This window comes from Scophthalmus maximus, chromosome 4 (assembly GCF_022379125.1).
Source record: "Scophthalmus maximus strain ysfricsl-2021 chromosome 4, ASM2237912v1, whole genome shotgun sequence".
NCBI classification, from domain to species: Eukaryota; Metazoa; Chordata; class Actinopteri; order Pleuronectiformes; family Scophthalmidae; genus Scophthalmus; species Scophthalmus maximus.
The window spans coordinates 5,550,001-5,574,037 of record NC_061518.1 but is presented as its reverse complement, the minus strand read 5'-3'; the positions used below and the strand labels follow the sequence as shown (position 1 = coordinate 5,574,037).

At 44.0% G+C, this 24,037-nt stretch overlaps 1 protein-coding gene across 7 annotated transcripts in view; it reads right to left on the bottom strand.

Moving 5' to 3' along the window:
• Window positions 1-24,037, bottom strand: part of coro2ba (coronin, actin binding protein, 2Ba) — a 45,499-nt gene that overhangs the window by 13,915 nt on the left and 7,547 nt on the right. For 2 of the 7 annotated variants that reach the window (XM_035627709.2, XM_035627710.2), the window contains exon 3: window positions 2,564-2,764. In XM_035627709.2, coding sequence (XP_035483602.1) covers window positions 2,564-2,764 — 201 coding nt within the window. Of the gene's footprint in view, window positions 1-2,563; window positions 2,765-3,341; window positions 4,718-5,606; window positions 5,811-7,145; window positions 7,170-7,770; window positions 7,791-24,037 lie in introns of those variants that run through there. The other 5 variants (XM_035627708.2, XM_035627713.2, XM_035627711.2 and 2 more) reach the window with 5 other exon arrangements.

The window sequence follows — 24,037 nt, the reverse complement described above, 5'->3', positions numbered from 1 at the left end:
TTTTGACCTGATGATGCTGCATGAAGCAGCAGCGCGGCATCGTCCCACAGGAGCCGTCGTCTGTGCTGCTGCTGCTGCTGAATATGATACAGTACATCTCTGAACTCGTCCAGTCAGCAGGAACCCCGGGAAATGCACGAGTGCAATACTTTGCCTTGCATGCCTCGAAGAAGTTATGATCTTTGGATGGGTTGTCATTACGCAGCATGGAAAAATGGCATGTGAATTATGAGATACTGTAAATATATAGTAAGATAATGATACCCTATAATCAAAATATGTCATTAAACAGAAGTGTTAAACTCGAAATTAAGTTTTCATTTGCCTGCGCTATACAGAAAATTACCACCGAAAATAAAGTGAGAACTAAAACTACTTTGACCTTTTTTTCCTTCATATTTACTGTACTGACTAATGTCTTCATTACATCTGTCCTCAAGACATAACATTTCTTTCTTTGTCCTCATTTAGCCCTGTATAAATAAATCATATTATACCACATAAACATATTTTGGGGATTACAATTAGACTATTAAATTTCATCTGAATCCAGCCAACTGGACCATCTCCGTTTGTTTCTTTGACGCTGTGTGACTGTTCCTTCGAAAGTCAAGCTCCAACCATGGTGAGTTTTGAAAACAAAGAGCCCCAGACAACTTGTCTGCCCGCATTTGGTTTTGATGGCAGTGACACTGTTTGTTATAGAGATGGTAGAAAAGTTACAGCCCGTCCTAAAAGTCTCACCAGTTTTTAAAGGCATATCTCAGTCTCACAGGAAGTTAAATAGACGCATATTATGTACGCTGTTGCTCTGTGTATGAATGATAAGACAGAGAATGATGGAGCATGGAAGCTCTGAAGCAAATTATGAAATATAAAATTAGAACAGTCCCCTTCAATTCAATCACGCAGCACCAAATTGCACACAATCATAGATATCAGTTCCCTGAAGTACATGCCAGGTCTTTATCATCAAATTCAATGTTTTGCTTCCTTGGAAATCTTTGAAGATATATTATAAAAAAAAGAAGAAGTTTAAAACACACAAATGATGATGAAAACATAACCTCCTTGACGAATGTAAAATGCTTGACATGATTGAGCATTTCACACCAACTACCTTAATGCCTAAATCGTAGAACACACACACACACACACACACACACACACACACACACACACACACAGCCAGTGGTCTGTCTTTTTTTCCACGAGCGAAAACCACAGCTCATGACGATGTACAGTAAAAAACGGCCGAGGCCGCTCTCAGCTTCAGGCTGACTGGACACTTCTGCTGCCTGATAAAAAGACAAACTGGACGCTGCTCAGCAGCCGAGAGCTTTTCAAGTACTTTGGCAGAGTCTCTCTTAAAGAGGCAAAGCACTTTGTGGCTTCTGAGACCTAACGTGTCGTCTACAGAGGGGAGCAACATGCTCAGCACATCAGAGCCTTTGGAAATGCAACTAATATTCATACTGCTGCATTATTATTACTGACAAAATGACAAAAAAAAAGTGACAAAATTTAGAATTTGTTTCAGACTACATTAGATATCAAACCAAGAATCAGTACCACAAAACAAATGGGAAGTTTTCAGTTAAATGCAGGAAAAAAACCCAACAACACTTTCCAGTGATGCATCTGCAATGCATCTAAAATAAGCAACTCATTATACAAGTCATATCTTCTTCTTATGAACCAAATATCTAAATCTACAGTATATGGTCTAGTGACGGATTCAGCAGAAGCAGTGAATCTGAATGTATGAGCTGAATGCGACGAAGTGAGAAGGAAAAAACATCCCCCCTTTCCTACGATGATATAAAAACAGAACTTCACACTTTCCGATACAAACAGTGCTCTCCTGTACTTATGAGCATCACCACTCTGCCGTCATGTGCTCCTGTTGGCAACATTGCACTTTTAGGACGGGCGTGCTTTGCAACAAGCAGGTCGGTCTGTGCTGTGTTTATGTGGAAAATCCAACTTCATATTTTACCACCGTGTGAAGTGGCGGAAACCACAGTAACTTATAAAGCTACAGGGAACAAAACAATGACGTCTATAACCTAAAAGGACGTATGTTACATTACATTAAATCCTACAGTGAAACGCTTTGACTCACTGTGAGACATTGTTAATAATAACAATAGGGCACTTATCATGGAATATCATCAATATCATTTAAACTCTAAACCCTTCAGGCCTCCGACTCAATGTAGTGGATGGTCTTGGGTCTCTTGCCTTGAAAAATGAAATCCTCTGTAAGAAACCTTTTAGTCTCATAATTTTTGATATTGTGTGTGTCCTCACAGTTGTTTTCCCTCGGTTTGATTTTCAGCTCAAGACCCATTTACCCAGGCCTTAGCCTATGTGTGATTTCTCTGTTTGTTAGTTTTTTTGCTTTTATTTCGTTTTACGTCTTCATGTATGTTGATGCTTTGTTGCCTCCGCGAAGTGTACAGTAGGAAAACAACCCCAGCAGTCTACAGAAAGGGAAGGACCCCGTCAATGGTTGACATCGCAACAGACGGCGGATCAAGAGAACAAGGGCCCCGGTTACCTGGGCCACAGGTATGACCATGAACGAGCCGCCGCCGGCACTCTCGGTGACCACTGCGACGAACTTGGAGTTGACGGCACAGAAGTGGTTGTCGTGGACGTTCTTGGTGATGGGGACGCCGTCGAAGCAGTGCTCCCGGTTGGCTACTTTTCCGTAGACATTTCGAAACTTGGAGCTTCGGTAGGTCGGACGCCATGACATCTGAGGAGGAACAAAGCAAAGTCAAGGGTGAACATTGACACGTGTCCACTGCGCACACGGAAGCACCGGCAACACCTTTTTTTCGACACCTGATAAATTATTTGGTGGATAAAACATCTGGAGAGCCAAAGACAATGTTTTCACGTTGCTTGTTTTGACCAAAAACAGCCCACGGACCCAAGACATTGTAGAAGCAAAGTCTCACATGGAAGTTGGAACTAGATGTCAATTCATTTTCTATCAATGGATGAGTTGTTGCATCGCTTCAGGACCTTTGTGCCGAGCTTCTGCAGTCACCCAAGTGTCTCAACACAATTCTTTGCCCATTCTCATCAATCTCCATCAACGTCTCCTCCTTTAAAACTTGCTCAGTTGATTAGTTTTACAAACCTGGATTCACTTTATTGAAATAAGTGAGTCCCCCCCACCCTAAGATTGTGTATTAAGGTTTTAGCTGTGCTACCTGTGCTTTTCCCCCGGTTCCATCTGGCAAATATGTATCTGCAACATGAAGTATTGTAATGCACTGGACATGTTATAAAGAATCAGCGAAGTCCAATGTAAAAAGTCCATTTACCAAATCCGCAGTTGCAGGGTGGGCTGTCAAGTCTGTGCAGACCTGATAACAGTCACACATGCAATTGTGTGAAGTCGCCCTCAACTGGTCGAGGGAGTGAGACATTTGACGGGTGGTGGGGGAAAAAGAGGGTGAAAAGTGTTTTTGACACTTTTTCTTGTTACAGTAGAGCCAGTGACTAAATGTGTCAAGAAGAAAATGCAACCGTAAAAGATATTTCTACCAAATGACGTGATGGCAACAGCATACATTAGGTCCGGTTGATTGTCACTCTGTATTCGTTCTCGAGGGTCTTACACAACAGTAAATGCAGCCATTGTATTTCTGCAGCCACTGCACACGACAAAAGAGAAGTGGTAATGCTCGACTCAAGACCCGTCCTTTGTCTGTGACTTCACCAAGAGAATGCATTGATGGATCGCTCAGACTGAAAAACTTGACTCAGCCACAGGAAGTGGATGTGAAACGACCTTTGTCCCCCCAAGGGAAAGGAGTTGTGGGAATTGGTCACCGATGGATGCGGGCTACATTTGAAGAAATCCTCTGAAACCGGATCTGTCCATGAGCCCGATTTCAGTGACACGGGATTGACGGAGACTACATCAGTTCAGGGAAGGAACTGGGGGAGAAAAAAGGATTTATGATTTGTGTCAGATCAGCGGCAGCAAAGTCGGATGACATCAGGCAATCCTCTATTCAGCATTGTTCCTCGGAAAAGGGAGGGGGTGGTGGTGGTGGTGGAGTGGTGTACGCATGCAAATAGAAACATATCCTCTGACCAGGCTGCTGTCATTGTCTTCCCCTGTCCCCTTCCGTCTCAAACCAGACTGGAGAAATGGCCACAGTGGTTGATCACTTTGTCCTCACGTCAGCAGCTGTAGTGAACCTGCGGCCACTGCTGCCGGGTGTGTTGCAACAGGGTAGGCAAAGCAAGCCATTGCCTGGGGCCCTGAGATGAGATGAGATGCCCCCCCCCCCCCGAGAACCGCTGATTATTTGAGTCCACAGCAATGAAAATTATGATAGAAGCCCCCTTAAATTCTATGTTTGGATATGTACACGAGACTGCTACAACTCCATGATCCCCACGCCGCTCGCTATCTGCCAAAAGCTTTGTAATTTTTTGAAATTTGGTTGAAAAGTAGAATGTCTAAGTGCATGTGCCTGGGATGATGATTGACACATAGATACTACTGAAGTATTTATTTATGTACATGCACAGTATGCACCTTTTTATTATTTTGATAATAAAGCAAAAGACTGAAGATTGGAATGATGTGGTTTGGTATCATGTGCTACTTGATAGGGGCAGGTCCCTATTGCCTTGAAACACTCCTGACCGCTGTTACAGTATATTTAGTATCCAGTGCTACAGCAGTTTTGTTTTGTGAGTGTGCGTGTGTGTGTGTGTGTGTGTGTGTGTGTGTGTGTGTGTGTGTGTGTGTGTGTAAATTTGACACACACTCTGGCACTGTAATGATTTGTTAATTACTTGATTAATCAAGATCATTTTTTGTTAAATAATTATATGTAATTTTTTACTCCACTATATTTGCCTGACAACTGTTAGTTATCAGAAATTTACGAAATGACTTCCTGTGGTTGACATTTTTCCACCCTCAAAATACCGAACTCGATAAGAACGAAATGAAATGCGGGCAAAAATAAGTTCATCTATAAAAGGTCGCCGCCCCTCGTCCCATTCAAATCCACATGGACTGCGCTGCAGCCATGACCGTATGGGCAGCATAATGGCGGCTTGTTGAAGAATGAATGTAGAACAGAGGAGCGGCAGAACGTGGCCTGAGGGACGGTAACGAGAAGACTCGCGCTACAAGGATGCTCATTCACTGGCCACTGCAGGCGTCTGGCACAGAGAGGATGTCTGTCTGTCTGTCTGTCTGTCTGTGTGTCTCTTATCTCATGAGTGTTTGCAGCATGAGAACACACACACACACACACACACACACACACACACACAGAATCAGTCAGCAGTGATGTGCACATGCACAAAAACACAGCGACTCCGAGAAGAAGTGACCTTTTCATCTTCCAACACCGATCACAAGACTTGTGCACTTGTACGTCCCCTCTGGCTTTCACACAGCGTGACACCCTCTCTTGCTCTGCGGCCATTCCTTCTTCTTTTTTCTTTGCATTCGCCAATCAATGTCTCCGTGCCAAGCTGGGTTCATAGAAACAAATCCTACACATCTAAACATGCCAGTGTCCTCGTAATCGCCTTGCTGAAAGTTGCCACCTTACCTTAGCAGGGGCCTTACTGTGACACCACAGTCACAGCGTTTCCCGTGGGCCTCCCTCACTTGGCAAACATCCACCCTCCGTCCTGAGCGAGCCGCCAGGATCTCTGCTCTTCCTGCCTTTCCCCTTCACATCCGAGCTGTCGGCATGTGTGCGCCTTCTCTCTCATGCCAGCCCCTCTCCTCCCCTTTAAACTCACTCTTCCCACCCTCTTCTCCTCCTACCAGTCCCGATAGCCAGAGGTCTGTAGCACCCCCCCCGCCCCCCCCCTGCTCTTACCCTTCTCCCCCCCCGTCCTGCCACTCAGCCCTCAGTCTCTTTCTGCCTCTATACCACAGACCGAGCAACCAGTTGTACATTGGTAGCCGCTCATCCTCCCTCCGTTCCCACCCACAGTTTGGAAGGAATCGGAAAGGCCGGCAGTATTTTTCATCTTCATCATTTTTTATCTTCACATTCTTTGGCCTAATCCCTAAGTGGAGCCTGGAAGGAACATCTGCATCTGTGTCAAAGGCGAGACGCTAACAATGCATATTTTGCATTCTGTTTCTACATTTTGCAAAGTAGGAGACAGAAGATTGACATTTTGAAGTTAATCTAAAATAAATTTTTTTTTACGACCAACAATTAACTTACTAATAAAGTTTGATCAAAAAACGCATGAACATGTCTAATCAATCTTTGTAGTTATGTGAAAGTCCATAATGATTTGCATAACTTTCTTCATTGCAAAAGTCTGTTTTGGCTTTTTTAAAAATATTGTTTTAGTTATTATAAGACTTACAATCTGCATGTGATCCATGTATTAAAATAATTTTTATGTAACCATGGTCTGAAATGTGTCAACAAGGTGTAAAGCGATTTGAGCATCAGCTCTAAATGACTTAATAAGGAACAGCAATTACATTTTACATAAAAAAACCCACAAATTTATCCGCGCTGCCAGGAAAAAAGTAATAATTCTTTCCATTGACAAAATAATCAGGGAACCTTAGATTCCTTTTGCATCCCTTTTCAAGCGTGTATTAAAGATTTGACGCTGGAGATAAATGCATGAATGGCACCAGCTCCTAAACCCCGGATTTGCTCCTCACCGGCTGAACCCTGACGTCTCTTCCTTCCACAACAGACGACCCCCCGGGTCAATAAGATGGACGCAGGTGATATAGTGAAAAACCGCCTCCCCTGATGATCGTCTGCGTGTTTGAAATGTAGATGGAGTCCTGCAGGGTCACTGTTTGGAGGAGGTTCGCCTTGGCCTCTTGTGTACGTGTGTGTGTGTGTGTGTAGTGTGTACTTGTCCTTTGTCTGACCATATGTTGTCTGTTTGCACAAGTATACAATTACTGTCATGCTTATGGCTGTAAGGCACAGACGAGAGAGTGTGTTTACTGAGTATCTCTTTTTTTTTTTTACATTTGCCTCAAGACACTGCTGCCGCTTTCCTCTTCTCTGTAGGCATTTGAAAACCTCCTTTAAATCTCCCAAAAGCAGCACATATTTTTCCCTCAGTTAAAGACATTCACCATAGAGACAACTCACACCAGACCCGGTTCTTGCAGAGAGAAAGTGCTCCCGGCGTGGCCGTCAAACAATCCAAATCATACGTTTTGTGACACTCACAAATTCGGATTTTGTTGAATTGGAAACAAAAAAAAACAAAACAGCCCACGTATCCCTGCTGAAAGATAGAGAAGATGAAGTCATTCCATTCCATTGAACTATTTTCATAAGATAAACCCAATGAAGGGTAATGCAAGACAAGGTGTGAAGAGAAATATCTCTTTTTGTTTGTATTTCAGTAGTTTCTTTGACAAATATTGTAATAACGTAACTCCATTGAATCCCCAATAAGCAAAAGTCACGTCAACGATCACCAAAACATAAAACCGGCTGTCGAACGGCCACAGTACACAGACGATCCATGACGATTGGTTATATTCCCAGACTGTACGCGGTCAGTGGCCGCACACAGACTCAGTGTGAACCACGAAAGGCCATTCAGGCCCATCACATCGATGGGTAAAATGACTCCAGTCAAGATTTTCTCAGTGTCGGTGCCAAACGAGGAAGTAGAAGCGTCCGAGCTCTCGTGTGACACATACAAAAGACAGATCCGCCGAGCGACTGCGTGCTACAGTGAAGCCCTGTCGGGCCACAGTGTCACCCTCTTTCTCCTCGTCCTCCGCTCCCCCGGCAGTGATGCTGTGCGGCCATTCATGTTGACTTCCCGTCGCCGCAGGAGTAAAACATCACAGACGGAGAGACACCCTATTGGCTCTGACGGCTTTGAAGTGGGCACTTTGTTTCCGTCACACAGGAAGTGTCACGGCTCAGCTGAAATATGTTTTCTATACTGTCATATAGTGAATGTCGGTTATAAAAGGCGTCTGTGTGCCGTTGTTGATTATAAGCGGAGCAGTATGTTTGCACTTTAGCTGCGGTCATCCATGGTGGAGGTTAATCCTCTTCATGGCACGAATGTTCATATTGTCATTCAATACAATACAATACAATACAGGTGGAGAACAATTTTATCTACGGTGGCCCTGAGGTGCAAATCATAATGAGAAATGGGAAAACACAAAAAGAAAAAAAAAAAAAAAAAAAGGCAAATTATAAAACACAATGGCAATACTACAAACATAACAGCAAATAAAGAAACACCGCGGCGGATAAAAGAAATGCCATTGTGTTTCTTTATTTGCCGTCATGTTTTTCCCATTCCGACGTGATTTGCACTTCAGGGCCACCGTACGTATGAGCTCTTTTTAAAATCAATCCATAAGTCTAATAAAAAAACGTGGTCTTTCCTAATGAGACCTTTTTTTTTTTTTTAAAGGAACAAAACGAACACCACATCCCATAAGCACCCTGACATTTGCTCAACAGAGGCTTGACAAGAGTCCAAAAAAGTCCATGAGCAATGGAGCAAAAAAAAAACTCATATCAAAAATGTAGGCAGCCAATAAAGGAGAAGTTGGCACCTCCTTGAAAGCTGCACTTACAAGTTTCCATGAGACGGTCGACCATAAACACGCTTACACGCGGAAACGTCACTTCAAAGAAAAATCAGCCGAAGCTATAATACGTAATGTCTGAGAACATGCATGTAATGAAACTGGAAATAAAAAAAAGTGAATTAAAAAGTCACGACCGACACTGCAGGCGATAGCAGCTGGGAGCGAGTGGCAAAAAAAATGGAATGAAATATAGTAAAAGAGAAAAGAGACTAGATTCAACACACCTGCTCCGGCAGCCCACACTGAATCAGTGCATCTGGCTTTCTGTCGGATTTTCCACATGGCCAGTTCAGGAATGTTGGAAAGGTAAGGTCTTTATTTGAGCCTGCATCAATTTCAATGAGGTAGAAAAAACAGAGGTCACGGGAGCTCCGGAGACGCACTCAGCTCCCATTAATGTCCGTTGTTTTATTTCTGGAGTTTCTCCGAACAATTAATTATACACACCAAAAAGACTCTGAACTGTAATACATCACATTACAGTGAGCAGCAGTCGGGTCCACGACCGGCGATGGCTCACTGCTTTCTGTCCTGGTTCAATAGTTGGAATGAGGTCCCCATCAGCTGTTCAGACTGCACCTTGCCCCCGGAATTTATTATTTACGAGCACTTGAAGCTGTTTTTGCCTATTTGATAAATGTTTATGTTCATCTATTGATTCTGTCACTCGTGGGTAATATCTTAATGGCTGAATGCACTTCTTGTCGGTCGCTTTGGTCAAAAGCGTCTGCTAAATGTGATGTGATGACGACCTCATCAACCTGAGCTGATGTCTGTTTAATTGGCCAGGTTTACACCCCGACTGATATGGATTTTTGGGGGCTGATGCCGATATCGATATTAGGGAGTACAAGATTCCTGATACCGATACACCAGCCGATAAATATGTATATGTATGTATATTTGCATATTTTTTTTATCTGTCAATGATTCCTAAGATGTCATTATCAAACCTTTATGACAAAGAAAATGTAATTGAGGCTTGATATTTTAGTTTAACCATAAACCTTTATCATAAATTACTATAAATTGAAAAAAAGCGTATATATATATATATATATATATACACACACATATATATATATATATATATATACACACACACACACACACACACACACACACATATATATATATATATATATATATATATATATATATACACATATATATATACACATATATATATATAGATATATATATATACACATATATATATATAGATATATCGGTACAGTCTTTGCACCGCAGAGAGGAGCTGGCTGAAATAGCAGACAGTGCAGCGTGAGTAGTGTTTGAGCATGATGATGGGGTTTTACTCGGTGATAATGGCAGGAGATGCAGGAGCTCAGCTAATGGCAGCTCTCAGGCTCTAAGCCAGCTCTATTAGGGCAGCGGTAATGGTGCAAAGAGCGCACTATACCCAAGGACAGGAAACACAGCAACGCAGCCGAAGGGCACTCATCAGAGCACAGGAACATGGAGGAGCGGGTGTCCAGGAATCCATCCGTCGCAAAAAGGGTTTTGTCATCCTGGTAATATAATTACAATGCTGTAGTATTTCATAGGCATTCGTATTCCCTTCTCTCCATCACATAAACATAATTATACATTGAAAGACACCTTTTTTTTTTTTCTTCATTTTGCATTCATAAGGCTCAGTCGTTCAAAAACCCAGAAGAAAGGTTTCAATTAATAAACTCCCCTGAGCTTGCTTTTGGCTTTTCCCCCCGGAGTTTCTGTCACATGCTTTTTGGAGCATAATGATGTAAGCTGTGAGCTGTGAGCCCCACACCCCTCGAAATGACGACGGGGGGGGGGGTGAAGGAAGAGTCCAGTGGAAAGACGGTGAACCCAAAAGAACCAGTGACAAAGGAAGAATACAGATGAAGGGGGGGTGGACACTTTGACTTTAAAGAGAGAACGAGGGGCTCAAGGTGAAAGAGATGACACGATAAGAGAAGAGAGGAAAGAAACGAGAAGAAGAGAAAAAGAGAAGTAGAGCGGGCCGGCCGGGGCAGACCGACAAAGCATGATGAAATATTTAAGGAAACAAAGAAACCAGCAGACAGAGAGGAGGAGTGGAGGAGGCTTTTAGCCGACAGAGATTAACTCCCCCCTGTTAAACCACCTGCGTGCTCTGCAGCACACACACACACACACACACACACACACACACACACACACACACACACACACACACACACACACACACACAAACAAAAGCCTACTGAGCCAACTGAAACTGTCTGGAGATAAATATTGATTTTTTTTCTCTCCAGGATTTAATAACTGTATAGCCTCAAAAAAGAATGAGATGTCAATGTCCCAGAAGCATTTAAACCTCACTGTGTTATTAACAAAATCTTGACGCGAATCCCCTCAGAATAATATCTGTGAGCTGTCATGTACTGCATCATCTGCTATTGTTATTATGTACTGTATTGTTTTTTTTCAATTTCTGTATTAAAGTTTACTTTTCACACGGTAGAAGAGCTGCTGTATTCATTCGATGTTGTGGCAGATTGAGGAGACAACTTGAGTTCGCATTTGTCCACACGTTGGGACGTCTCAAGAGATAATTGAAATTGTGTTCAGGAGAAAACGCACAAACTTTTACACAAGCCACACTAAAGAATGTTGATATATGGCATCGTCCAAAAAAATCCCATCAGATTTAAACTGAAATCCTTCTGGCGATGGGTGAAAATGAGAAAGCCAAACGGCACCGAGCCCAAAACGCAGGGGCAGGAGATGAAGGGGCACTTTCATCAGATTATTGAAATCCATCAGTGAAAGTAAGACCAAAGAGACAGCGCTGCGGAACGAGTTATTATTTCAGATCTGTTGAGATACTGCGCTGCAGAACTTCAAGGTGATCACAACCACATGATCCTGGTTATTGTTCTCCGCTCACTTGTACGGTGACCAGTCCCTCGAAGTTTAATCAAGCAAGCTAACCGATCCAAAACCACACCAAATGATAAGTAATAAAAATAAAAAAGATGGTTTAATTACATTGGCAGCATCAATTTCCTGTAAAAGCCAAATATTTGTCAGTTTCAGACCAACGCAGTCGCCACTTTCCCCTCCAACAGAAAAAGGCTCTTGTGCCCATCCGAGCACCTATGGACATCCTGGTCTTATGATGGAAGTGTGGTCAGGCACATGAATATGTAAAGGCAGTGGAAGGCGATTACATTTTTGACCAACAAAAACCTGCTCTGAGGTCAGCGGTTATTTGAACGGCACATAAGCAAGACGGTAATATGTGGATACATCTTACATTTCACTGAACTGTTTCCTCTGCAGAAGACCAGTTCAACATTTTCTCTGTCATCAAACCAACAAAAGGGGCCGCACGGTGGCATAGTGGTTAGCACCTTCGCCTCACAGCAAGAAGGTTCTGGGTTCGAATCCCAGTTCAAACCAACCGGGCCCTTTCTGTGTGGAGTTTGCATGTTCTCCCTGTGTGTGCGTGGGTTCTCTCTGTGGTTCTCTCATGTGGGGTTCCTCCCACAGTCCACATGCAGAATGGGGTCTGGTTCATTGGAGACACTAAATTGACCGTAGGTGCGAATGTGAGAGTGAATGGTTGTTTGTCTCTGTATGTGGCCCTGTGATAGGCTGGCGACCTGTCCAGGCCTCTCGCCCAATGCCCGTGACCTTTAAATGGATAAAGCGGTAGACGATGGATGGATGGATGGATAAACCAACAAAAAACACTCAATGTACTCGCACTGTGCTCTATAGACATGTGGTTGGATCGCCGTGCTGTGAAAATATTCATCCTACCAGTGCTACCACAAACACATATTAAAAAGTAACCCTAACCAGAACCATTGGTATTGACAGGTCATGGCCAGTCACCATAATTTCTCTTCTCCACAAAACCATTGATCAATTTACTAGTTCAAACGCAGCCATCTCTAATATTTCAAAGTTATTTGATCGTTGGTACTTGTTCGTCCAAACTGGATGATGCGCAACTTCTTTGAAGTTCAGAACCTCAGAGAATCAGTTTTGCCAGGAAATCCTGCTCGACCACGTCCGCAACCAGATGGACCCAACGCCCGTTTTTGGTAGACACCTCCTGAAACCATCTTCCTTGCTCTGCGTTTTCTCTCACTATCTCTTGCTGTCACTCTCTTCTCAGGGCTGAAGGGAAGGAGAGCGTGAAAAAGCAAAAGCTAGACAGAGAACCGGGCCAAGCCATGTGCCGGTCCATCTGCCCGGCCAAGGACGTCTCCAATCCAGACAGCGACTGTCTCTAACCTTGGATCTGTGCTGCTAGAATACTGATCCTCCAATCACTGATGTGATGTGCCCGGAAGGACACGGACGAATATGATCATTAATCTAAGGAGGGATGAAGGAACAGAAATCAAACAAGCCAAATGCTCTAATTTTTCACCGTCAAAGGTCATCATCTTGGAGCCAAAAAGACATATAACGATATACTTTGTCTTAATAATTAATATGGTGCATTGATTATAATGAGATGAGATCAGTTTAAAATGTAGAAATGGCACACAACATTAGTCGTCGTCTGTTTCCTCATTTGTAAGTGTTTGGGAGATGATGCATCTCAAGCGGTTTATCCAAAGCTAATAAAAAATTCCCGATTGGTCTGGACAACGGGATCCGAGAGATGAACTGACTGAAAGACGCCTGTCTGATACAGTTACACACAGGGCAATGAGATAACGGATGTCCCTGTCCAGATCAATACACAAGTGCACTATGTCAGCTGCTCCAGTGTACTTGCATTCCATATTATAAACGAGTTAATCATCTGGACAAGATAAGTTGCGGGTTGCACACACTGAAGGAGAAACGGGATGAGCGTCGCCAGAGGACGACACGGCAGAGACAAAGGTGTTGAGAAAATTAAAGAGCGTGCATGAAGATGGAGCCCCTTCATGGTGATATTACAGTAAAATGGGCCCCAAAATATTTTTTCCCCCTTCTGCTGGTTCCATGAAACAGAAATGAAAGATGGGCACGTCAGGATTTATCATCACTGGCGGCAAACAAAGACGGACGACAGACAAACAGATTGCAGCGCTGGCTCCTTCGCCAGCTTTCAGGTGGGGGGGCGGGGAAACCCCAGATGTTCCTGCTTATTCAGGGCAGGGGCGTGTGAGGAAAGACTCCTAATGGTTGTTTTTTTCTTTCTTACAGAAGGAAGCAGGTTGAACCACAGCTGCAGTAATGACCCAAAGTCACTCACACAAATGAAATGGACACAGAGAGAAATCGAGCCGGTGTTGATCAGATTGGAGGTGGCAACTGTACTGAAATGAAGAAGTTGATGGTGCTCCTCTACCTTTTTCTTCCTAACTGTAACTTTGACATGCACGCTCCCAAACATAGGGTTAAAACTGCTGTCTAAGGAACCACACACACACACACACACACACACAGAGAGAGAGAGAGAGTCAGCCGCCATCACCTTTGCGTCCACGTGAGAGCTTATTAAACCACAGCTGGAATGACATATTCCCATATGTGGGTGAAGGTTAATGTGTTGTGAATCTGACCTATTTCAGAGGAGCCACTCTGTTGATGAGCTCGCCCCGGGAGAAGGAACCCCCGGACGACAATATTAATGCTGCTGTCACTCTACTAAAGTATATGTTCACATCTTCCTCCGTAGGATTATCATAATACCTTTTGAGAAAGAAGAAGAAATAATAAATGCCACAAAACATGGCAGGACAGCGTTCGGCTATCTGCTGTAACAGTATGTCGTTTATCCATGACAAAGCCTCTTGTGTAACTCTTTCCCGGTCAGATGCATCGATCTGTTTATTCCCGGGCGTACCAATTGAACATCTACAGTACAGCAGGCCTGTGTGTCCCAGTTAGACGTCCAGCTGACAAAAACAAAGACCTCATTTCTCTCTCTCCTCTGTGGAGACACATGTTTAATTTTGGACGTTACTCCATCAGGGGATTCTTTATTGGCGCCATCCACTCCCCAGATGATCCGCTCACTTCCCCGAGTCACACTGAGGCTCACAGTGCCGTATTATCCGCACCGTCCTTGTTTCCGCGTATCCCAGTCTTTACGGATTATAGTGCTCTGGATGTAATAGACTTGTAATCTGGACAATGTCGGCGACGATACATTGGTGAGCAGATCAAATCAGTCGCGGTACTCTGATCTGTACACCACATTTTAAATATCCATTCAGGTGATCAGGTTGTCGTCAGCCGCCAGTTTATTAAGTGCACCCAGTTAAATCTAATGCATGTACGAATACTACAGTCCTGCAATAAACACTCATGCAGATTATAAAGGTGCGCTGCTGATTCATGTGTACGGTCGTTCTGGAGGCTGCGGTCTGTGGTCCAGATCCACTGACAGATGTTTCTGCTCATTTGTCGAACTGTCTGTATGATTTATTGCAGGACTGAGTTTTGGGTAGGTGTGCCGAACTGGCGAATTCATTTGCAGTTGTTTTCCACATGTGAGTTGTACCGTAGATATATTTTCCAAATACTGACTCGGAATTACCCTGGAGTTCAACCCCAGGTAAATTTACAGGGTAAAGTTAATTCCCTTATTATTATTATTATTCAGCACATAAGCATGAAAAAAAAGTATAACTTGAGCGTTCTGGCGCTGCTTTTACAAGTGTGTATTTTTACTTTTGAGTTATTGCCATGCAGGCAAACCGCACACTTTTTTCCCCCCAATGCCGGGTCACATGTTTGAAATTAAAACAAGTACATGTGACAACTTCTGATGATCAGGGTCTAGAGTACATGTAGTGTTCAAGTCACTTATTACAGCAAAACTTCAAAAATCAAAGCAAAGACGGAAAAAAAAAAATCCCAATGCCAGACTTCTGCACAGACAAAAACTCAAATATCACAGAGCAGACAATGGACGACTTGACAAACCCAGTTCGACCCCCATGCGGCCTTGGCTATCGAGCGCCTAGGTACGTCTGGAAGCCTCAGTTCATCAATCGCTGCAGTTTTTCGCTAGGATCACGGGAATAGAGCGACTGCAGCTTGTGACTGTTACAGTAACAATACAGAAGCTGAAGTCATTTAGCAATACTGGAAAAATTTACTGTCATCGCCATCCGTGGTTTCCACACTGAGCGCAAGTTTTTGGTTATTTGAGTATGAGTTAACCAATCAGAGGGACGCTAACATTCACCCAGCAAACTCACTGTATTCGTCTGGAGCAGCGGAGAAATAAGATAGGAGACTTACATTAAAGATTAACGTTAACACGATTTCTCTTATGCTTTATTCCCCGGAGCACAGGGGTTCACGGCTCCTATTCTTCACTGTCAGGAGATGAATACACTGACCAGTTTAAGTTGAGTTATAATAACTCTGGAGTCAGCGGCGTGTTCATCATTAAACATAAAGCAGAAAAAATCAGGCTCAAATAAGTCAAAGATGATTCAAGTAGATTCTTTTTAGGTGCTTATCCACAAAATCTGGCCTCCTACATTTCTTTCTTTTTTTTTATGGTTTTGCATCTGTTTTTACTCGGCTTGTTTCTCTTTGTGGTCTTTTTTCTATCTATTTTTTACTCATTTTGCATTTTTGTTGGGCGTTTTTTTTTCCGTCTTTGTTATTTTTTTTTACTAGCTTTGTTGCCTCTTTGTGGTCATTCTGCATCTCTTTGTTGTTTGATTGACTTTTGAATAACGAATGGTAGCAATCATTTCGCACAGAGGATCTGTTCCAGGGCTCCCATTGACCCCCTGGGCCCCTGGGCCCCTGGGCCCGTGCCCAGCGGGGCCATTCAATGATCCATACCTTCTTGTGGGAGTCTAGTTTCTGAAAATTTCGTGGAATAAAAAACCCCAATCCTTTCTTAAATTTTAAAAATGAAATACAACCCCATCACAAGAAGGATACATAAGAAAAACCAAATTAACTTTACATTTAAAATCCCTAGAAGCTTATGGGGAGCCACTTGCCAGTGGGATTGACTGTACAACATTAACGACCCCTAATTCTTTTTTTCAAGCCTTTATTTTGCACACACGAGGAGGGGGAGGAGTTCTTTCATTTAACATTGATCACGTCTTTTGCGGAGAATAGCCGGTTGTAGTTTCATCATCAAAGCTTGGATTTGCTCTAAATCGTGACCAGGTCTGCGTCCCCCCCCCCCCCCTCTTCTCTTCCCCAGCGTTTTGCTTTTTTTGACATGTGTTTCTGTCCTCTTTTCCACTTCACCTCTTTCCACGGACCATCTACATAAATAAATGACCTGGCACGTCAGCACAGACCCAGAAGGCCCCTCTCAGCTGCAGTCGGCAGCCACAGGGCAGAGGAATGCAGACGCAGCTGGCTCTCAGCTGGCGAGGCCGTCCGGTAAACAACAACACACAGAGGAGATGCATGCAGAAGGTCTACGTATAATAATCTAGGGTCCTTGGGATTTTCCCGAGCAATGGGCTTTTCTTGACCTCATATATCGAAAGTGTTTCAGGTTCGCTTTCCCACCCCCCTCTTAAAACCTTGAAACAAGAATGGCAAGAAGGTTGAGGACACTTTTCAATCAAAGTAGCGAGAAAGGAATGTGGAAGAAAGCGTCCCTCCCGCCTGTAACCTGATCTTTTTTAATCACAAATGTTAATAATTACACCAGCCGCAGAGAACGCGGCTCATATTTGACTGGAGTCGCATGAATTCTGTGGTCGACGGAGTTTCTAAAGGCCCTTTGTTTTTCCGGCCTCTGCGGTTGGACGGACAGGCGAACCCACTGTGTTACCACGTTGACAGACGTCCAGAAATCCAGACAGCTGGAATTAATAACAAATTCCCCCCCCCCCTAAAAAATAAGGGGGCAGATTGACATTCATACTGTTGCTCCTCAGTTGTGATGAAGAAATATCTGGCAAAAAGGGAGAGGGAAGCGTCAGATAATAGTGCCAGTATACATCAACCCCCCGGACGCAGAGCCGTGTTGCTGCTTATACAAAAGGCTTTCATAACAAATATCTTGAAATGTCACATTACTTGAAGCAGAAATGGACAACTTCTTGGCTTAGACTTGTCAAAACTGTAAGCCCCGCGTTCACCATGCTGTCCTCTTGGCCGGAACGCGCTTCTCGCGGGAAAACGACGACTCGATTTCCAGCAAAAAGTGACTGCATCCCTCTCGTGAACCAAGAGAATTGTCCAGACCTAGAAATGCTAGACGGAAATACCACACCACGCGAGAGCAGAAGAATCCACGATGCAGTTTGTCGTCTGTCTTCTAGATCGGTTAGTAACACTAGCGGCCGACGTCTCAATGCGGGACGTTTGACTCAAGGTTATTTGCTCACGCCCCGGCTGGCGTTGCGTTAGCCAGGATTTTAGCGCTGCCGCAAGTTAACGCCAGGAGCCAGAAAGGGAAGTAGGAGCTTCAGCTGCACATGCTTCTTTCTTCTCCTCCGTTATCTCCAAAGTGGTGTTGTCAACTTCCTCCAGGGCTCTGAGGAAAAGCACCATGAGTCATTATCGCCGTCTTGCTCAGCGTCTTCGCGACATTGAACCAAACAACGATACCACCCGGAACCACTGGGGGGCGTTAATGTTGTCTGTTGCCTCTTGAATATGTATCAAGATGAATGGCTGCTGGAGGATTACTATAATCTGTATGGAACATTACTTTTTTTTTAAATCTTTCCTTTCTCCAATTTTGGAACCGTTTCTAATTCCTCTGTTGGTCTGAGGAGGCTGTCAAGAGTCCCATGATGTCTGTATGTGATCTGATGATATACTTGCACCCTCCAGCTCATCAGAGGGGCGTAGGTCCCCTTCCCTCCCCTCCCAACCAACCAACCAACCAACCCGCTACTGCAGAGAGAAGAACGCGCTCTCTCACTCGGCGTCGGTCAAGTCTGAATCTCCTCTGCAGCGTCGACTGCTTCTCCTCACCTGATCTCTCTGGACACCAACCAAGCTCAAGCCGGGCCCAACCTACGTTGCGGATTGCTCCGGCCACACTCATCATCGAACTCAACCAACTGCTGACACACCATGGGTTTATCGGCGGCTCAAAGCTCACACTTCACTCCACACTGTAGCCGTTTATAAGAGGCTTATGCTTTTAATGGTTCATGTGATCATGGGCTCATCGGTTTGTTCCGGGCAAACGGACCACAGCGGCTATTTGTACGAGTCAATTTTAACAGGACTGAATATTCTACAGCGGAGGCATGGGCTAAGAAAGACGACTCACGAGGGAAGGGAATGCAAGAGATCGAAGCATTTTGTGCAACAGAGACTGAAATCTATATTTACACTGCTATCTGTGCCCAAAGGCGAAATACAGAGCTGAATTTGACCCTGATGAACTCCAATGCGGATGTGGTTTTGTGTGTGAGTGTGTGTGTGTGTGTGTGTGTGTGTGTGTGTGTGTGTGTTTGTTAGAGAGCGTGGGTGGTAGTATCATCCTCCCTGGATGTGATTTCACCCGTCGCCCCACTCCCCACTCACTTCTGTTCACTGTCTAATTCAGCTTGGAATACAGTTCCACCTATGGTATGATATATACAAAAATGAATGTATCATCTGTATGTTCGAGTGTGTAAGTGTCGGCACCACTGTTCTACCAACGTACTCACATATGGCCTCCATTAAACAGGCAAAAAATGAACACAAAACATTTGGCATCAGCACCATCGATCCTGCTACGGCCGCAACTGACTTGATTATTTTCATTATAAATCAATCGGCCGATTATTTTTCTCGATTAATCGATTAGTTGTTTGGTCCATAGAATGATTATGTTTCTTATATTCCTGTCATAGAGGAGCAAAGAAACCCAAAAATATTCACATTTAAGAAGCTGAGATCAGAGAATTTTGACGTCGTTTTTTTCCATAGTTAACAATTGTTGCAGCTCTAGAAACAGTCTTTAGATGGGAGATGACCTTGCATTTACACCTCATGTTTGCAAAAGTGATGTGGAATAGAATTACACAAGTGGATTCCATGACATTACGCCATCGAGCCTCCCAACCTCCTTCAATTTAAACACAGTTTAACTGCTTCTGCCGACTTAGCTCATATATTATATACTGTACATATACAGTTCCACTGAATTAACTCATATCTGTCATAAATGCCGCGCTGAAAAAAGGCTCATATAAAAATAAGACTGTGGTCATTTCCCGTTAATTACCACATGATTCTGTCGACATTATTTCGTTTTTATTGGGCGCCTTTACAGCGGCTTCAAGCCATTCAGTGTGTTCCAATGTGCCGGAGCCAGAGATGATCTGACAAGAGAACTATATGTCACTATATATCTGTTGTAATGGCCACGGGGGAGAGAGAGAGAGAGAGAGAGAGAGAGAGGGATACACAGATAAAGTCAAAGGCAGATAGACGGATATCTTTAAGGTATAACAGAGAATAGCCAAAAGGACATTTAGAAGAGGAGACACGAGACGAGAACTGATTGGCGATTTCATACGGATATGTATATGATCAGCGGAGTGATAAAGGGATGGAGAGAGAGGATCAAAGGATGAGGGGAAGAAGAGGATAGACGGAGTGTTTCAATCCATCTCGGAGAGTGATTGAAGAGAGTCTCCGTTTATTCAATGTGAGATCAATTAAATCATTTTTTAATGCAAATAAAAAGTTCTTGAAGAAGCTGAAGCTTTTAACAGGGCATAAAGTTCACTTTTTATCTTTTACCACACATCATTCTCTTACACACAATCATAGACACTAACAAGGCAAAACACCCATCTGTCTCAATGCACTTACTGCATTGTCCCCAGGCCCACAAACAGGAAGCACATCCTATGTACACACACACACACACACACACACACACACACACACACACACACACACACACACACACACACACACACACACACACACACACACACACACACACACACACACACACACACACACACACACACACACACACAACGTTCCATGAGATGTGCACCTGATCTCAGCTGGACGGGAAAGGTGGAGGCTGGTAATTGTGTCATTAGTTCCCCTGGAGGATGTTCGCAAAATAATTTCTCATGATTCCTCCCTTTTTATTTTATCGAAACACCTCGTTCCACCAAAACAACACCGACAAAAGCCACATCGGATATTTGCTCTCGGCACTTTTCACAATGAATTTGAGTCAGACTCTGGATTGTGCAAATGCATTTGCCGTGTTGAAGGATTTCATGCAGGGACAATCGAAAGAAGAGCTTCCCAACTCTTCTGGAAATAGACCTCCGGCACTTCACATGAATTTGAAAAGTTCAATCTTTGGAGACAGTCTCTCTCTCTCTCTCTCTCACACACACACACACACACACACACACACACACACACACACACACACACACACACACACACACACACACACACACACACACACACACACACACACACACACACACACACACACACACACACACACACACACACACACACACACACACACACACACACACACACACACACACACACACAGAAGGAAGCTTTCTGACAGGCAATGAGCTCATGAGATGTGAATGTCTTCCTGTGGTGAATGCGTTTCTGTGGCATTCTTACAACTATTCCCCCTTTTTCCTTCATCTTTCTCACACTGTCTCACACACACAGCGACACACACACACACACACACAGACACACACCGACACAAACAACTATCGGCTCTATTTGGAGTGAGTATAAGAAGCAAAATAAAAGCCTTATTGTGGATTCAGTATTCTTAATCTGCTAAACTGACGTGTAGGCCCATTTTTTTTTCCTACTCCACTTTGGGTTGCTAGGTCGGCGATGTAGCTCTCGGTTCAACGTGCCAGCCTGTGTGTCGCTGTGTGTAAGAGAGCGCGCAGGGTAAACATTAAGCCTGACAAATGGCCAGTGGTCTACATCAGACGCAATTAGGATTTATGGTGGGCGAGGTGCCCCGAGTAAAAGAGAATTTAAACAGTTTTTTGCGTGGATGTACCCGGATTTGTGTGTGTGTGTGTGTGTGTGTGTGTGTGTGTGTGTGTGCTGGCACAGCCTTGCCCACACCGAACAAATAAAATCACTATTAAAACTATTAAAATAGAAATGAATCGCTGAGATTCGTCAAAGCTTGATTATCTTGAAACAAAGCCTCGACGGCCTTTACAGTTAACAGCAGAAGCTGTACAGTAAACACACTGAAAATGGCTGTCAGATGTTTTTCCAGCCACATGCGTGCAGCATGGGTGTCCTGTATAATTAGGCTGTTTGCAGATATGTAATTGCAAACACACTTAACACACACAGCTGGAATGTTACTTTGAATTAAACGGAATTCACGTCAGCGGGTTAAATATAAACCTTCGCGTCAAGCATTTCGACATTTCAATAACGGGAGTTTACAGTCGGGCGCCCGCACCGTCTTTCACAGCTTAGTTTTGAGCTTTGAGTTGAGGGGTTAACGTTCAAATTGGATCAGGGGTGAGGTTTCGAGTTGCGGTGCAGGCGGCTAAGGTCAAAGTTGTGAGCCAGAAAATTGATCAAGTCATAAAATGGTGCTTGAAAGAATATAGACACAAGTGTGCGTGTGTGTGTGTGTGTGTGTGTGTGTGTGTGTGTGTGTGTGTGTGTGTGTGTGTGTCCGTGTCCGTCCTCTGGGACCACCATTTATCACCGCATGGATTCCCTTTAGTGTCAGCTGGGGAGCATTTCAGCTGGTGGCCAAAGAAACACAAAGGGACACTCCACAAAGGTCAGCCCTCCCTCCCTCCCTCTGGTCACTCTTCTTCTCCCTCAGCGTCCCCTTGTCTTTCTTCCCACTCCCACCCCCCGCCTCTCCCAGACCTTGGCACGCTGCTCCTTCTGTGGGCTCCGACCGCAAAACAACTGGACCATTTAAGGGGTCGCCACGCAACTCACGGCTTTGTAATCCACTGGGTCTTCGAACGGAAAATGTGTCTGTGCAGCTATTTCTAAGCACAGCAACTTGCCGTTTTGCTCGATGGCCCATCGGAATAGTTTACTAAATGCTCCGAAATTGCTTTGACTATGAAACAGAATTCATTCAGTCCTTCTGTGCTTTTATGGCCTGAAGTCTCTGGCTGGCTGAAGGTTGTCTGGCAGGCGGGAGGGCTGGGTGACCTCCGTCTATTCGAGAGGTCAGCTTCTTTTCACAGAGAAGTCCCGCCGTGGCCATTATGCCTCACCGCTGAGCCCCGGTGGACTGAGAGCGAGGCTCACACTGACAGGAAGGTAACGCAGGGCAACGATCACTGGTGAAGTCAGCCCCCGTTGCCCCCCGTGTTGCTGGGAGGAGGCTGGAGCGGCCTTTTACGGAACAAACCCAAAAGCTGCGTCGTTTTAACGTATGGGTCTGTTGTTCCTACTGTACTTGTATGTTAATTAAGGGATTGCACCGTTTTTTTCCCTTGAGGATGCAGACACACACATTCACACAGTTTTGCTCTTTTTCTGGTCTCACAAGATCTTTTATGCTCCGTACTGATTCAGTAGTAATCGGAGTTATCCGCCCACCTACACATAGAGTAATGTGTCTGCCAGCTCACATTTGTGCCCTCCCACCCGCCACACGCTCATGGAAATACGGACGGACGCGCGTTCACAAAGCAGACGGGAACATAGTGTCCAGATATAGTGATGATAATCTCATGCAGTGCCCTGATGTGCTATAGCTGCATGTGTTGGCAGTTTTCCTGTTACACCACCTCAGCGTGCTGTTTGCAGCACGGAGCATCTCAACATTGTCTTTTGCGTTCATTTATTTTTTTTTCTACCCATTTCCACGTCCCGGCCATAGGATTTGGAGAATCATAATATGTAAATAGGCTGCAATTCCACACAATGTTGAAATAGAAGTAATACTGAAGCTCAAACAAGCTTCTACTGTAGTGCTGTATCTGGAGGATGGTTTTAAAGGTTTAAAATCTAAATGTTTAAATAAGGATGCTTCTTTTTGCCTCTATGATGCACTTCTTAACAAATACTTGCTGAAAAAGAACAATAGCAATACCTTGCATTTAGTTTCATTGTGCCTTGTCCTTTTATTTTTAAAGTTGTGTTTAAAGTCCTTGTTCCACCACTGTGGCATAGTTACACACAGATGATAGATTCTGTTCATAAGTCTACAGGATAATAACATTGTCCAGATATCTAGGGATGCAGGACCCTCAGGTGTTTTACTAATAATATAATGACTTTCAATTTGTATTATGATATTTGGTGGCAATATATATATGAGATAAACCTCCAGGCCCAAAGAAATGATTGCCAGTAGACTAAAGTGTTGGTCTTAAGAAGCTAAACAGCTTATGGTCCCTTCTCAGAGCGGACTCAGCCCGGCGGGGTCATGTTTGAAAGCGAGGGGCCGTGGGTTTAAACATGCAGTGACCTATTTTCTCTGTCGGCAGTTGGTGAGAAGAGTGAATGGAAGTTTCTTCT